The sequence below is a fragment of the Vidua chalybeata genome, chromosome 24, assembly GCF_026979565.1.
Source record: "Vidua chalybeata isolate OUT-0048 chromosome 24, bVidCha1 merged haplotype, whole genome shotgun sequence".
NCBI classification, from domain to species: domain Eukaryota; kingdom Metazoa; phylum Chordata; class Aves; order Passeriformes; family Viduidae; genus Vidua; species Vidua chalybeata.
Genome location: NC_071553.1, coordinates 3,005,323 through 3,019,855, shown reverse-complemented (window position 1 = coordinate 3,019,855; position 14,533 = coordinate 3,005,323). Strand labels below are relative to the sequence as shown.

Genomic DNA, 14,533 nt, shown 5'->3' with positions numbered 1-14,533 from the left:
GGATGAAAGAAGACAGGAATATTCACCTGTTGGAAATGCACATCCCTTCACCAAGTGTGCATGGTCTGAAACGCTTACCTTCAAATTAATCTCTTGTGTTTCTGCATAAACTTGAACAACTTTCATCATCTAAAAAGGATACCAGAGTCAAAAAAAATGAAATTATAATCCTTTCTAAAGTTACGAGATCGCACAGGATTGGATGACTAAAGTCAGCCATAACAACAACACAGTTTGTTATGGTTTGTAAGCTTTAGTTCCCAAACTTAGGTATAAAACAGTCTTAGGTGGTAAATAAACCTTCAACAGAACACACAACTTTGGTACAAGTGGCTCCCAGCCATTTTCTACTCATCACTGCTTTCCTCACAGTAAACTGGAGTTGCCTGGACACGATTGTGGGAAAGTCTCCTTCGGAGGGAAGAGCTCCAGGAGATTTCCTGGGGATTACCCCACCTGCATTCTGCTTTGGAAAAGCATTTGGCTTAGAGGCACTCGACATGGTGCTGCTGTGAGAGGTCAGAGTGACTCAACTTTTGCCATGAGCCAGGCAAGCTGAAACACGTTTTTTTTTTTTCTTTTTAAAAAAAGTCAGAAAAAAAATCACCACATCCCTCAGTCCTTCCTCCCTCGTTGTACTCTGGTCTCTAAGAGCTGCAGCATGTTTTCCTCTAGAGTGGATGCTTCATTAATTCCCCTGATTGAGAAGTTCACATAATTAAAATTACCTCATGAACCTCCCCTAATGCAGGGACATAAAGGAGTCAGGGCTGTCAAAGTCCCAAGTGCTTGTGGGCACTTCCAGCATCACATCATTGATCCTGAATTTTCCTAGGGAGGTTTTAATTGCAGCTTTGTGCAGTTCCTTCAGTTTCCTTCTGCATGGGGCCAGAAATGCAGCCCAAACATTGCAAGTCCAGGTTACATTTTGCAGAGAAGTAAGAAATATTGGCTGCTTTCTGCATTTTAAGGTCAGAAAAAAGCCATTCCCTGTGATGGCTTTTGTCATCCTTGCTTTAAAGCACCTCAAAGATCAGGAACCCCCTTAACTCCTACTCAGTTTCAGCACAATATCACCCTTTTTTTGTTGTTTTTTTTTTTTTGGATATTCAGATTATTTTTTCCATTGCTCCACTAGCAGTAACATTCAGGTAGTTTATCTCCCCAAGTCACATTTCAGGTGTAAGGGATATTTCATTATCAGATGGCATCATTACAAAATGAGTAAGAAATATGACTCCATACCCAAGTTATCCACTGAAAACTGATTTTTGTGAGAGCCCAGCCACCAAGGAGTTCAAGCAGGAAGGTTAATAAGAGCCACAGTAGCCACAAAGCTTTGTTGGATTCATTTGTGTGAGGTACTAAAAGCAGAATAACTTCAGAAAGGCAGATTTCTCCTCAGTAGAGGAAGTTTCTCAACGGATTCCACCAGGTTCCATGAGTGCAAAACAATTACCTGGGCAGCTTGAGACACTTTGCAAGGACTCTTTGGTTGTCTTTATGGCACTTCCTAAGCACTTCTACAATCAATCTGATGCACAGTAACCAGGTCACCCTGCTCCTCACTCACAAATACCACTGAATACATTTTAGAGGCTCCCTCTGGTCTCCCAGCTGAACTAAAAAATGAGAAGTTATTCTGCAATTGCCTTGAGTTTTGTTTGGTTTTTAAGTGTCTGATTCAGCATCTGCCCCAAAAGCAGAAGTTACAACTGGAAGCAGAGCTTTTCATGGGAGAAGCTGCACAACCAGGTTGAAATAAATCTTCATTTAAAAGGACAAATGGTGTTCAGATTGGAAGTTAACATACTTCATTAAACCTTTCACAGTTCTTGAAGATCAACCGGACATCAGCCACGAAGTCCTCGGGGGTCTGGTAGTGTTGGGAATGCTTCTTCTGCAGTTTCTTCTTCACCGTGGATAAATCCATTGGTTTCTTTATGATTTTGTAGTAGTTTGGTATCTGTAAAAAACCAACAGTGATTTATCACTGAATGGCTACAGAGTTCACAGCTGAATTTCTGCACTGAAGGTGTCAATCCCTTATCTCATTTCAGGCTTGTTCAGCAAAGCAGAACAACTTCCTTTCCTCAAACTGTTTAAAAAGTTCTTTATAAGAGTATGGAGTGACAGGACAAGGGGGACTGGTTTTAAATTGAAAGGGGGCAGATTTAGATTGGATATTGGGGAGAAATCCTTCCCTGGGGGGGTGGGCAGGCCCTGGCACAGGGTGCCCAGAGCAGCTGTGGCTGCCCCTGGATCCCTGGCAGTGCCCAAGGCCAGGCTGGATGGGGCTGGGAGCAGCCTGGGACAGTGGGAGGTGTCCCTGCCCATGGCAGGGGTGGCACTGGATGAACTTTGAGGTCCTTTCCAACCCAAACCACTCTGAGATTCTTCCTAACCTTCCGTGTCTCTCACAGCACAGCAGAGCTTTTCATTACAGTTACTTCTTTTACAGCTGAAAACACAAGAGTCAAAGCAGTTTATTCCCTCCTCTCATTCAAAAGTTTGTCCAAAAAGCAACAAAAAGCCCTCCTAAAGCATTTTGAGTTTCATGGGTACCCTGAGACATCTTGTTCCAATTCAATAACTGCTTATTGGAAGTATTTTTAAATATCTGGTTTTGAGACTGGGAGTGAAGCATCTGCCTGGAGCAGCTCCAGAATCAGCTGCTCACCCTGTCAGACCCATGAAATGCTGGATGACTGCCAGAACTTTTAGACTGATCCTGGTGAAAGCAGTCAGTTCCTTCCCAAATTCAGCTCCAGACCCTCAGGGCTGTTCCACCAAACAGAAATCCCCAGCTGTTTTTTCAGGAGACTCACCGAGGCTGGGACTGGCTCTTGGAACTCAATGCTCAGCTCGTGGCAGTACAGGTAAAGCAGGAGGCGTTCACATTTCTTATAAAGAAATAAACAGGGTCAGATTAATAGTCTTAATTTATCCCTAGCCCACAAATTCATACCTCCCTACTTTAAATAGGCTTGTACTTTAACAGCTTAGTACTAGAAAATTTAAATGCAACCCCCTCAACTTCATTAAAAAAGGTAAAGTTCTCAGGAGGGCAGAGTTGAGGGGCAGAAGCCCATTTGCTGTTCACAAATTTCCTCTTTGTTTTCTCCCTCCTAACCAAAAGCCTAGACATGCTAATATACTGCAAATTTAAAAATAAAATACCAACTACAACCACTTTTACTGCTTTTGTGCAATCACAACCACATGTAAGAGGAAAGGACTGAGCTGCAGACTCTTCTCTTCCCCACAAGACAAAATTGAACAATCTGAAAGCAGAGCCAGAGTGTTTCTATAAATTCCTTGTTGAAATCTTTTTCCTTGCTTTGCTTGTAATTCCTTTAGAGGAATTTGATTTGGTAATACTCTTAACACTACACAGAGGCTGATTGATAAAGCTAAAAATAATTCTGATTGTCAAGGTAATTAAAATTCCCCAAGAATGCACCTGGATCCCAGCACCTCTCACAGAATGCACTTCAACACACGAAGCTCACAAAAATATTTTATGAAGGTGACACCTTCATTGCAAAGGACTTTTAATCAAGTGTGTGTAAAATCATGCATTTAAATGCAGAATTTGTGTTCATGCTGAGTTTTAGCTCCTCAGTGATTACAGTCCCAAGGCACTGGGGCACTCCCAGGGTCACCAACACCTGGAGATGTGGCCACAGCAGGGAAAACCTCATTAATCATTTTGGGTTGTTTGCAAAGCCATAACTACATTTCATTTGCTTCAGCCAAAGCAAAACCAGTCAGTGGGGGGCAGCTGATGTGAGACAGCAGATTTCTGGGAAGCAGATTCCTGCAGGTTTGACACCCACCCTTTGGTCCATGGGACTCAGGCCTTGTGCTGTCTTGCCCTTCTTGCTGTGCTGGGAATTGTCACAATCATATTCCACTTCAGGTTTGCTCAGGTCTCTGCAGAATGTACATATCCACTCTCCACTAAAGAGAAAAACACAATTATTCCAGACATCCAGGGATAAATTCTCATCAGGGATGACTACAAATAGTTTTTACTCACTGTTACAGATTCACACTCTACTGCAGTAAAGACTTGGATACCCAAAGCTAAAGAATGACCCTTAATGCTCACAATAATTCTGCCAGTCAAGGCCATTTTTCCTGCCCTCATATGATGCTTTAATACTTTATAAAAAGTATAAACTTTATAGTACACCCTTCTCACCTTGCCTTAAAATGAACTTTACACAACAGAATCACATTGTCAGACTCTACAGAAACAGATAAACAAAACTGGATTCTGTTATCAAATAAACACTGATCAGCTACACACCAACAACTCAGGCAAGGCCTTGGAAATGTCGTATTTCTGTAGGATAGAAACCACCCCAAACAAGCTGATTTTGGAGGAAACACCACTCTGGGTTCCGTGCACTATCTCAGCCCACGCCGCGACGCTGCAGCCGCTACCTGGGGAAGCTGAGGAGCGTGGGGACGTGGCAGGTGAGGTGGAACACCTTGGGGCACTTCTCACAGCACAGCAGGTCCCCCCCGTTCTGGCACACAGCACACCAGTCCTCGTTGGGGTCGTCATCCTTGTTGTTGCCCTCTCCTGCCACTCGGGCCGAGCGGTGCATGAGGCTCCGCACGGGCGATTTCCCGTTCACCAGGCTGTGCCCAGGCTGCTTGCAGCTCTCACTCAGATCTGCTGGCTCTGTCTTCACGTGGTTTTCCAGGCTTCCCAAAGCTTCCAGTTCACTCTCCAGGTGTAAGTTAGTGGACAGTGGTGGTGTCAAGCTGCTCTCGGGGCTGCTGAGCTGGAATGAAAGCAGCACGTGGAAAATCAGAGTTGATTTTGCAGCTGCATCTTTCTGCCTCTGGTGGAACTCAAAAGCCTCCCACCATTCAAAGGTACCATGCTCATATCCCAAAAACCATGGGAAATCATTAGGCAGAGCTGAGTTGCACACAGTACTGAAAACTGCTTTTTCACATGTCCTTTCTTTGAAGTTCACTCTCATTTCTTCTGATATATAACAAGAGAAATGCTACAAGCCAAACACACTAAGTCATTAAAAGCTGTTAATGACAACTTCATTGTCATTAGGAAAAATCCTCAACTCCACCACCCTGCTCCCTGTACACAATCCTGTTCAATCAAGCATAGCTGGGAAACACTGAAAAATATTCATTTGTTAATTATTTGATTTATACTTTGGTCTAAGAACTTCTGACTGACTGGAGGTTTTCTGAATGCAATTATTACCCACGTGGGAATGTCCACTATCAATGGGTGACTCACAGCTTTTATTAATTGGGGATTAAAAGCAGCAAATACACTCTATAACACTTAATTTCAATCATTAAAGATAAAATTTACATTACAGGCCACTCTGTGCCTGGCAGAGCATTACCAGGGAGAAAATACCTCTTAGAATGAAGCTTTAGAGTAAAAATGCCTTTTTTTTTTTTTCCTTCCTAAATTCTTAAACATGCTGCCAGGAAAACACTGAGCATAAACTAACTTTACCATGCAAGCACTCCTTCTGCCATCCTCTGTTTTCTCCTGCTTTACTGTTCCTGAGAAACTGCAGATCTCTTCCTCTGTGCCTGGCTCTTGCTTTACTTTCACTTGGTCAGCCTTGAAGCCAATGCCAGTTTTGTCAGCAGTCCTGCCCGAGGAGCCACAGCTGCAAAGACATCAGCACATCACAAGATAAATAAGAGAATAAATCAACAGGACAAAGAAATTCAGGTAACTGTTTCCCAAAAAAAGGCAAAGGGTCAGCACATTTACAACAGCTCCAGTTTACAAGACACAGGAGAATCACAGTGGAGGAAAAAAAAATAAAAATATAAATCTTCATGTAAGCATTCTTCCATTCCTCGGTCACAGTTACGACAAAGCACAGTTTGCAAATTCTTTTTTGAAATTATTCATGTCTGATTTTTTTAAGCTGACAGTGTTAATGTGACACTCACCTTCCTCTGCTGCCTGTGCTGGAGGTGCTGGGGGGCCTCACAGGGGTGTGGGAGTTGGATAAACCTGCAAAGAAGCAGCACAGAAGGCGATTTGGTACAAGTTTACATTCACTGACTAGTGCTGAGAAAGCCCAGAAATGCTGCAGGAATATCTCAATTTACTAAGTCACCTAAGCCAGCTGTTCTCTCAGTCTTTTGATCACAACAAATCTAGCACATCACATTAAATAAAATGACAACACACAGTTCTTAATAGTCCCAAAATTATTCCACCTAATCCAAGCAGTGCTAAAGCCTTCAGACCATTACATCCTCAAATTTTATGCACTGAGAGCCAATAAAGTCAAAAAAGCAGCCTCTGCATGGTTTGCATGCAGGTTTGGAGAAACCCAGGAAGCCCCACTGCTGCAGCCATTCATTTACAGGATTTTACAAGTCTTGTAGAGAAAAGCAAGAGAAACATCAAGTCCCAGAATAGTTTGGGTTAGAAGAGACCTTAAAGCCCATCCAGTCCCACTCCCTGCCACAGGCAGGGGAACTTTCCACTGTCCCAGGCTGCTCCCAGCCCCATCCAGCCTGGCCTTGGACACTTCCAGGGATCCAGAGGCAGCCACAGCTGCTCTGGGCACCCTGTGCCAGGGCCTGGCCACCCTCACAGGGAAGAATTTCTTCCCATTGACTGAAATAATCTTCTTACTGATAAAAATAGACATTTTCAATGTTTAAATAACTCAGTGTTAGGTACTGGTGACTTAATTTGCTCACGTGCATAAGAAAAGCTCTACCATTAATTAGTTATACTCAGAATGACCCTGACAGTGTCTCTATATGGATATATATAAATATATACACACATATATATATATCTGGAATACTGCATCCATGTGCTGGCAGTTTGTTACTACAAAGACATCTCTAAAGGAGGGGAAAATTGAAATTTCCAGAATAATCTATTTCTGAGCAAAACAAATTTGAAATAAAACATCACTTCCCTTCTGGCAGGAAATGCTAGGCAATTTTTTTCAACTTAAATACCAGAAAATACCCATCATTTTCTGGAAGCTCTAGAAAAACCCATCAGATTTACCTGATGACCCTGGAGACAGAGCTGAAGGTCCTGGGGAGGGATTCATGGTGCTTGTAGGCTGTGGGGGGAGGTGGCTGCCTGTGATGTATCTACTTAGCAGATTATCTAAACTACTGGAACCAGCATCTTCCAGCTAAGGAGGAAAAACAAAAATCTGAATCAGAGAGGTCTCATTCACACCTTTAAACTGTGATCACTGTCTTTACTGCAATTGTTCCCTCTCCCTTCAAGGATTCAGGACATCAGCAAATATTTTCATCAGTTTCATGCAGAAATCAGGCTTTCAAATCAGAAACTTCAAGTGACCTTTTTTAAAAGCTCCTACATTTGAGGTTTTTTTCCAGTATGATCCTGGGCTGTGCTTACACAAGCTCACTGCAAACTTTGTGGCTGCCAGCTGCTCAGTGTGTCAGTCACACACATGGTGTTGTGTTAGTCGTGAACTACCAGATTTCTGAGGCTGCAGAAGTTATTCCATAATTAAGATATTAAGGGAGGTCATAATCTTGTCTTTCCTTAACATGATGGGAAATCTCCCACTCACTTTTCAAATAGATTTTAGTACTTGTTAAACCCAAGGAAACAGGGACCCTGTTGCTCTAACTGCTTAAATGTGTTAAGTGTGCAAAATGCAATCATATGTTTGAAACACAGGGGTTTTAATGACTGTGCCAGCAGCTTGAAGGACTAACACTTCTATCCACTAAATCCAACTAAAATCCATAACAGCTATTACATGAACTGGTACAAAAAGAAGAGTATCTCAGCAGAATCCTGCATTTTCAGTGCACCTGGAAGTTGCATGGTAATGCTCTGTTCAAAGCCCCAGCACTGCAGACTGCTCACACTGAGATGGGATTCCTCCTTCTCCTCCATTCTCACAATAAAAATGACCTGCAGCCTCCTGAGAACACTGAACACACCAGCCCTGAACATTAAAGAGTTGCAAAGTTGCAGCTGGTGTTCCAGCAGACCATCTTGGATGAAATTTATTTTGTTTCCTGTATGGTGACCAAATCTCCTGGGTTTTACATGGGCATTTCACTGCAAAGGTCCTGTTCTCAGGATGAAGCCATCATCCTCCTCCCCTCCCAAACACTCCTGCAGAAAACACATTCCTTTTACTTTCTTTGCCTCCACATGTACATTCCATTTTGCTTTTCACCTCTCCAAATGAGCTTCAAAATCTACCTCAGCTTGTGTCCCCTCTCTGTGGGACAGTGGGACATGTCCCCTCTGTGCTTCCTTCTAGGAACATCGAAGAGAAACTCCAGGCAGCTTTAACCCTGAATAAATCACCATTCAGGGCACTCAAAATACATCACCATTAATTACTCTACTGATATCTTCCACATGATGGTCTTGTGGAAGAAAGGAAGTGAACACAGTACTTGGGATTAATTCAAGTGTTAATTTTACTACAGGACACATTAAATACTGATTAATCTAAAGGTTAGCAGGTAGAGCAGGTCCTTCTAAGGTTTGTGCTATAGACATAACATATTTCTTGGCATTGGCTTCTCCTTCCTCATAGGTGGCAACCTTGTGGGGCAGGTCAGGAAGGGTAACCCAAACATTCCATAGGGTGACACCCCACGTCTGACCAGGGTTGGGTTCTAACTCTTTCCAAGGCTAGAGGGAGCCATTTGATCCATGACATCTGGGTTTCAATCACCAGCTTAACTAGAGTTCTTTGAAGAGTTTGATTCATGCTCTCCACATGACCAGAACTCTGAGGATGCCATGGAGTGTGTAATTCCCATTTTACTCCCAGGGCTTGAACAACTTTTTGCAATATTTTAGAGGTGAAATGAGTTTAAATTCCACAACTTTAAATGCTAATTACACCATTCCATGGCCAAGTCCTGGTACCTAACCACAAAAGCAGAGAGAAGGGAGCAGCACTGCAGGACTACATTAAATATTGATTAATCTAAAGGTTACCATGTGGAGCAGGTCAGCCCTACATGGATAAACCAGCTGCACACCTAAGAGAAGGGCTGAAGATTTTAATTCCACAACTTTAAATACTAATTACACCATTCCATGGCCAAATCCTGGTACCTAACCACAAAAGCAGAGCAGCACTGCAGGACTAGAGGACAAATTAAATATTGATTAATCTAAAGGTTACCATGTGGAGCAGGTCAGCCCTACATGGATAAACCAGCTGCACACCTAAGAGAAGGGCTGAAGATCTTAATTCCACAACTTTAAATACTAATTACACCATTCCATGGCCAAGTCCTGGTACCTAACCACAAAAGCACTGCAGCACTGCAGGACTAGAGGCCACATTAAATATTGATTAATCTAAAGGTTAGCAGGTGGAGCAGGTCACGGATAAACCAGCTGCACACCTAAGAGAAGGGCTGAAGATCTTAATTCCACAACTTTAAATACTAATTACACCATTCCCTGGCCAAGTCCTGGTACCCAGCCACAAAAGCAGAGAGAAGGGAGCAGCACTGACCTGGATGGGGGGGATGTCCGGCAGGGAGGGCAGGTTCTCCGGGTTGGTGACGGACGGGATGAGCTCGATGGCCGACACGGACGGGCTGGTGGGACCACGGTTGGCGCTGGCCATGGTGGCCGTGGTGGGGCTGGTGGGGTTGATGGTGGTGTTGTGCACGGAGACCACCGGGAAGGGCCCGGCGTGGCCGGGGTTGGAGTGCTGGGGAGACACAGACACGGCGCTGGGTCGCGGGGCCAGCGCGGCTCCCGCTGCCCTGCGAGGGACCTCAACCCAAGCGGGGCACAACTCACAGCACAGCTAGCACAGCACCTGCCAGCACTGAGGGCAGAGCAACTGCTACTCTTCTTCACTTGGAAAGGAAAAAATACTTCACGTGGCTCGATTTTAAACAGACAGCACTTCTTCCACCAAGTTATTTCATATATAGCGGTGTTTTCTTAAAGCAACTACTTCCTCCAAAGATAGCTTTAGAGCGTACATCTCTGATTTTTTTTTTCAACTGTTTCAAGTAATATAAAGTCACTTTTGATATTTCAGTCACATTAACATGCATTGTCAAGGATTTTTATTCTTAATGGCATGCAGAGCTCTGCATCAATGCTTCAGGTGTGAATTTAAAACCACTTCAGCAGCTGATTTAATCAAAACCCCTCAACTACATCACTTTGAACTTCACTACTCCTCACTATTCTCCAAGAAACCTCTGATTGTTCTTTTCAGCTGAATGCCACTGAAAAGTGCAAAAGGAAATGTTTTGCTTCCCAGAACTAAACTGCAACACAAACATTTCATTTCCACCCCTAAGGTTTGAATTTCCTTACGTTCAGCAAAACTGTCACAGCACAGTAATGCAACATGGAAAAGAAGCATAATAAATGTGTGTAGCTGTGAGCTACAGGGGGACAGATAAACACATTTACAGCTGGAGGTACCATCTACTGGAATGAAAGGCTGGCACAATGGCACAAATGAAGCGTGTACACAGGATATACTTGTCTTTGAAGGTGAGGTTGCATCATGGAGTATTGAGGTCCATTGTGGCGTGGGATTCCTGGTATACGAGCAGCATTCTGAGCCATTCTCATCTGATGTGCTTGGAAAGCCCCACAGTTCATGTTACCCCTCTGCATGGTCTGCATGCTGATCAACCTGGGAGGCTGCAAGGGTTTGGGTTTTTTAAAATTTGTGCTTTTAACACAGAGAAAAGAAGCCCATCTCTTTCCACAGCAGTAGTAACATAACATCAAGCAAAGCCAAGAGCTGTCACATTAAAGTATCTCAAATCTCAGAAGATTTTAGTTTATAAATTGCTTTGTAAGTTTAGATCTGACAGGGCAATTTTAAATCTCAGTGTTATGGTGAAATAAAGTGAAAGAAGGTGAAATAAGAACACATAAGGGACTCACCTGCTGCTGCAGGACTTGGGGGCTGCTCTGCCTGGGCACGGATGCAGAGGATGGCTGGGCCATCCTCATCTGCTGCAGCTGCTGGTGTTTTTGGGCATACACTTGCTGCTGCATGTGCTGCAGTCGAAGCTGGGCCAGATTGATTTGTCCTGGAGCTTTGCTGACGTGGTTTGTTCCTGGAGGAGTCTGCCCAACCACTACATTGGGAGTGTAACTAGGGGTTGGTTTATTTTCAATGACCAGGTTACCTATAAAAACCCAAAGAAGCAATCAACAGTTAGATCTCATCATCCTCCAAAGGCTGACATATGTGGAATATTCAGATGTTTCTAATGCAGTTTTCTCAGAGCAATATAAGTTTGAAAGGTTAAGATTTAAGCTCTTTATGTCTTCAATAACCATGCACAATAAAAGCAAAAAGAGAACTCAGCCTACAAGAACTAACTGCAAAATTAAAAATATGATCTGTGAGGGAAGAGTTAAAGAACTGGAACTGCACAGCCTAAAAGCCACAGCAGACAGGAATGACTTCTCTGCATTCACAAGAAATGGACAAGATGAGAAATAAAACAGAAAACAAACACGTTGAGCATAAAGTTTCTATGTCTAAAGAAGCAAAGCCTGGGAAGAGATATCCGAGTGTCCCACCACTGAGTGACTTTGAACAGGTTCTACAAACATAACACAGAACTCTGCTACAAGCAAGTCCTGTCTTGCTGCAATGTCATGGACCATGTTGCCTCTCCAGGTAACTCCTGTCCTGTTTTTATATGTAAAGGCAAAATGCTGATTTTTGACTGTGAATGTGTACTCAAGGGAACCTGCACGTCCCTTTTTACTAAGGTTGGAGGTTTCCTTTCTGCTTCCTGTCTGCCCCAGAGAATAAATACTCTTGACTGAAGACAAGAACACCCAAACCTGGATGGTGGACTCAGAGCAAGGAGTGAGTAAACACAAAAGCTGCTATTTTTATCAGATTTTCCATGAATTTTTTATCCAACAGAGAAGTTCACAAGCAGGTGCTAACAGGTATCTCTGTCTCACTGCACTCTGCCCTCTTCTCTCATCCCAGACCTGTACTTTGCAAACTCTAAGTGATTATATTTAATATACTGGAAATGGCACAGGTCCAGTGTCCAATCCAGAGAAGCTGTGCATGCCACAGCCCTGGAAGTGTCCAAGGTTGGACAGGGCTTGGAGCAACCTGGGACAGTGGAAAGTGTCCCTGCTATGGCAGGGGGTGGAATGAGATGACTTTTAAGGTCCTTTTCAACCCAAACCACTCTGTGATGAGGGCCATTCCTAGAACCAGTCCCAATACAATACCCATTGCATTGGGAATATCCATTTTATCCTGGAAAACAATATCCATTTAGAGAAAGCTTTGCTAATAGAAAGAACAGAGCAGGTAAGGAGGATCAGCAGGGCTGGATGGGTTATGAGAGTTTATGGTCAGGAGAGTTTTTGTCTCCTGCATTAAGAGATGCATTGCACTGCACTCACCCCTGTTGGATGAACACCCCCAATGCAACAGAGCTTTCCCAGCATCAGAGATGAAACAAGCAGAGTTTTCTCACCCAAATTGACAACGTTCTTAGCCCAGAAGGTGGGGTCACAGTGGAAGCGGATGGCTCCGTTGGCAGCGGGGACGGGATCGCAGCGTGCCTTCAGGATGTGCCTCAGCTGGAACGTTATCTGAGAGAAAACAAAACACTCTGCTGCTGACAGAGACACAGAGAGACACAGACAAGGTGTGTGTCTACCCCGAGAGTTTAGGCCACGGAGCACCAACCAGGACTGGCAGCAGCAAGTTTGGTTCATAGCCTGGGAAATTCTCAATTTGTCAGGAAAATCCCACATTGTACAACTTTACTCTGAGGATTGCAGAGCAGCACTGTTACACCACGACATTACTGCAGTGACTCCAGTGAAACACTGAGGTGCCTTCACAGAGCTGACCCCATTCCTTCCACACTAACACTCCCTAAACCCTCATGGTAAAGAGTGAACTGTTGCACAGTTGCTTGGCTCTTTTATAAGATCTGAACTTGAAGGTACCCACATGATGGACCCACATGGCAGAACTGGGTGTATCCTTTGGATTACCAACATTTGACCTCATTTGTGTCTTAATCTTACTCTGGATATATTTGTGACCCCTGTCCCTCTGTGCTTGTGGCTCAGGACATGTTCCCAGAGTGGCAAAGTTGGTGGCAGAGTGATGGTTGATAGCAGCAGTGGTGAGCACACCCCTGGGCCTACAGGTGAACAGCCTGCACGTGTAGAACTGGGGGTATTCATGTCAAAAAAAGTGAATTACCCTTGTGGTTACCAACACTTGACTTTGTGTTTTACCTCACTCCAGGTATATTGGAATTTTTGCCCTCTCTGGACACAGGAATTGGGACAGAATTGCACAGCCAGGTCTGTGCAGCCACATGAGGAGTGGCTGAGGGCACTTTGTTCTGCTGGAGAAGAAGGGCCTGAGGAATTCCTGGCTTGGAATTCCTATCACAGAATGTTTTGTGACATTTCCTGAGCTCTGAGTTTCATTATTGCCTATGTGACTGTCTCTTCAAGTGTGTAACATTTCCATGCTTCACAACGGTGCTGTGTTTTGGGAGCCTCACTGGGGGCTGCAGCTTCTTCCTTGGAGCAGCAGAGGGACAGCTCTGATCTCTGTGAGCAGGGACAGGACCTGAGGGAAGGGCTGGAGCTGTGCCAGGGGGTTGTACCAGGGAAAGGTTCTTCCCCCAGAGGGCTCTGGGCAGTGCCCAGGCTGCCGAAGCTGCAGGAGCGTTTGGCCAGCGCTGCCAGGGATGCCCAGGGTGGGATTTTGGGGGGTCTGGCAGGGCCAGGAGCTGCACTGGATGATCCCTGAGGGTGAGTCCCTTGCAGCTCAGGACATCCCCAGCCCCAGGTGCCCCTCACCAGGCGCTTGCTGTAGAGCAGGGCAGTGCTGCTGCCGCTGGCGATGGCCCAATTAGTGAAGTTCATCACGTGCTTCACTTGTCGTGACAGACCAGTGATGTCGTTCTGCTGCTGGATCAGCTTCATCTGCCTCTCCTTTGTTACGTTCTGCAAAGAAACAGAGACTCTATCACAATGAAGTAACTGTAAATTGTAAAGTGATTTATTACGATGGGGCTTCAGATGTAGGAGGAAAATGCAAACTGCTGGCAGGTTTTGGATCAAAAGGGAAACATCCCCAGGAAATTTTAATAAATGCTAGGTAAATAAGAAAAGCCAAAATTCATGTATTTTTGCATTATTTCTTTTACTAATGATCAAGTTACTCTATTCTTCCAGGAACATTCAATTTCCCTGCCAAATAATTGCTCCTTAACCACAAAAAAATCTATTGTGATTCATCTGATCTTAAATTTTTCATGGCAGGCTGGCCATATGCACTGAACCAACTTACTACAAGGGGTTTCCTCTACTCAGATAAAATAGATTTCCTCTATTCAGATAAAATTTTCACGGATTTTAATGGAAGTCACAATGCAATTATTCAGAACATGCCACCTGGAAAGGATGCTTGAACTCATGGCCTCTGAAGTTGTATAATACAATTTTAAATACAGCATTACACCTTCA

The 14,533-nt window shown here is 44.1% G+C and overlaps 1 protein-coding gene across 2 annotated transcripts in view; it reads right to left on the bottom strand.

Moving 5' to 3' along the window:
- TRIM33 (tripartite motif containing 33) overlaps positions 1–14,533 on the bottom strand; it is a 42,777-nt gene that overhangs the window by 4,978 nt on the left and 23,266 nt on the right. For both annotated transcript variants that reach the window (XR_008434780.1, XM_053964152.1), the window contains exons 7-19: positions 13,865–14,011; positions 12,511–12,628; positions 10,934–11,181; positions 10,520–10,684; positions 9,525–9,725; positions 7,052–7,184; positions 5,965–6,028; positions 5,513–5,672; positions 4,453–4,799; positions 3,840–3,963; positions 2,829–2,903; positions 1,814–1,966; positions 79–129 (exon numbers count right to left, since the gene is read on the bottom strand). Coding sequence is in view for 1 of the 2 variants with exons in the window: in XM_053964152.1 (XP_053820127.1) it covers positions 79–129; positions 1,814–1,966; positions 2,829–2,903; positions 3,840–3,963; positions 4,453–4,799; positions 5,513–5,672; positions 5,965–6,028; positions 7,052–7,184; positions 9,525–9,725; positions 10,520–10,684; positions 10,934–11,181; positions 12,511–12,628; positions 13,865–14,011 (1,986 nt within the window). In the remaining variant the exon portion in view is untranslated. The remainder of the gene's footprint in view (positions 1–78; positions 130–1,813; positions 1,967–2,828; positions 2,904–3,839; positions 3,964–4,452; positions 4,800–5,512; positions 5,673–5,964; positions 6,029–7,051; positions 7,185–9,524; positions 9,726–10,519; positions 10,685–10,933; positions 11,182–12,510; positions 12,629–13,864; positions 14,012–14,533) is intronic.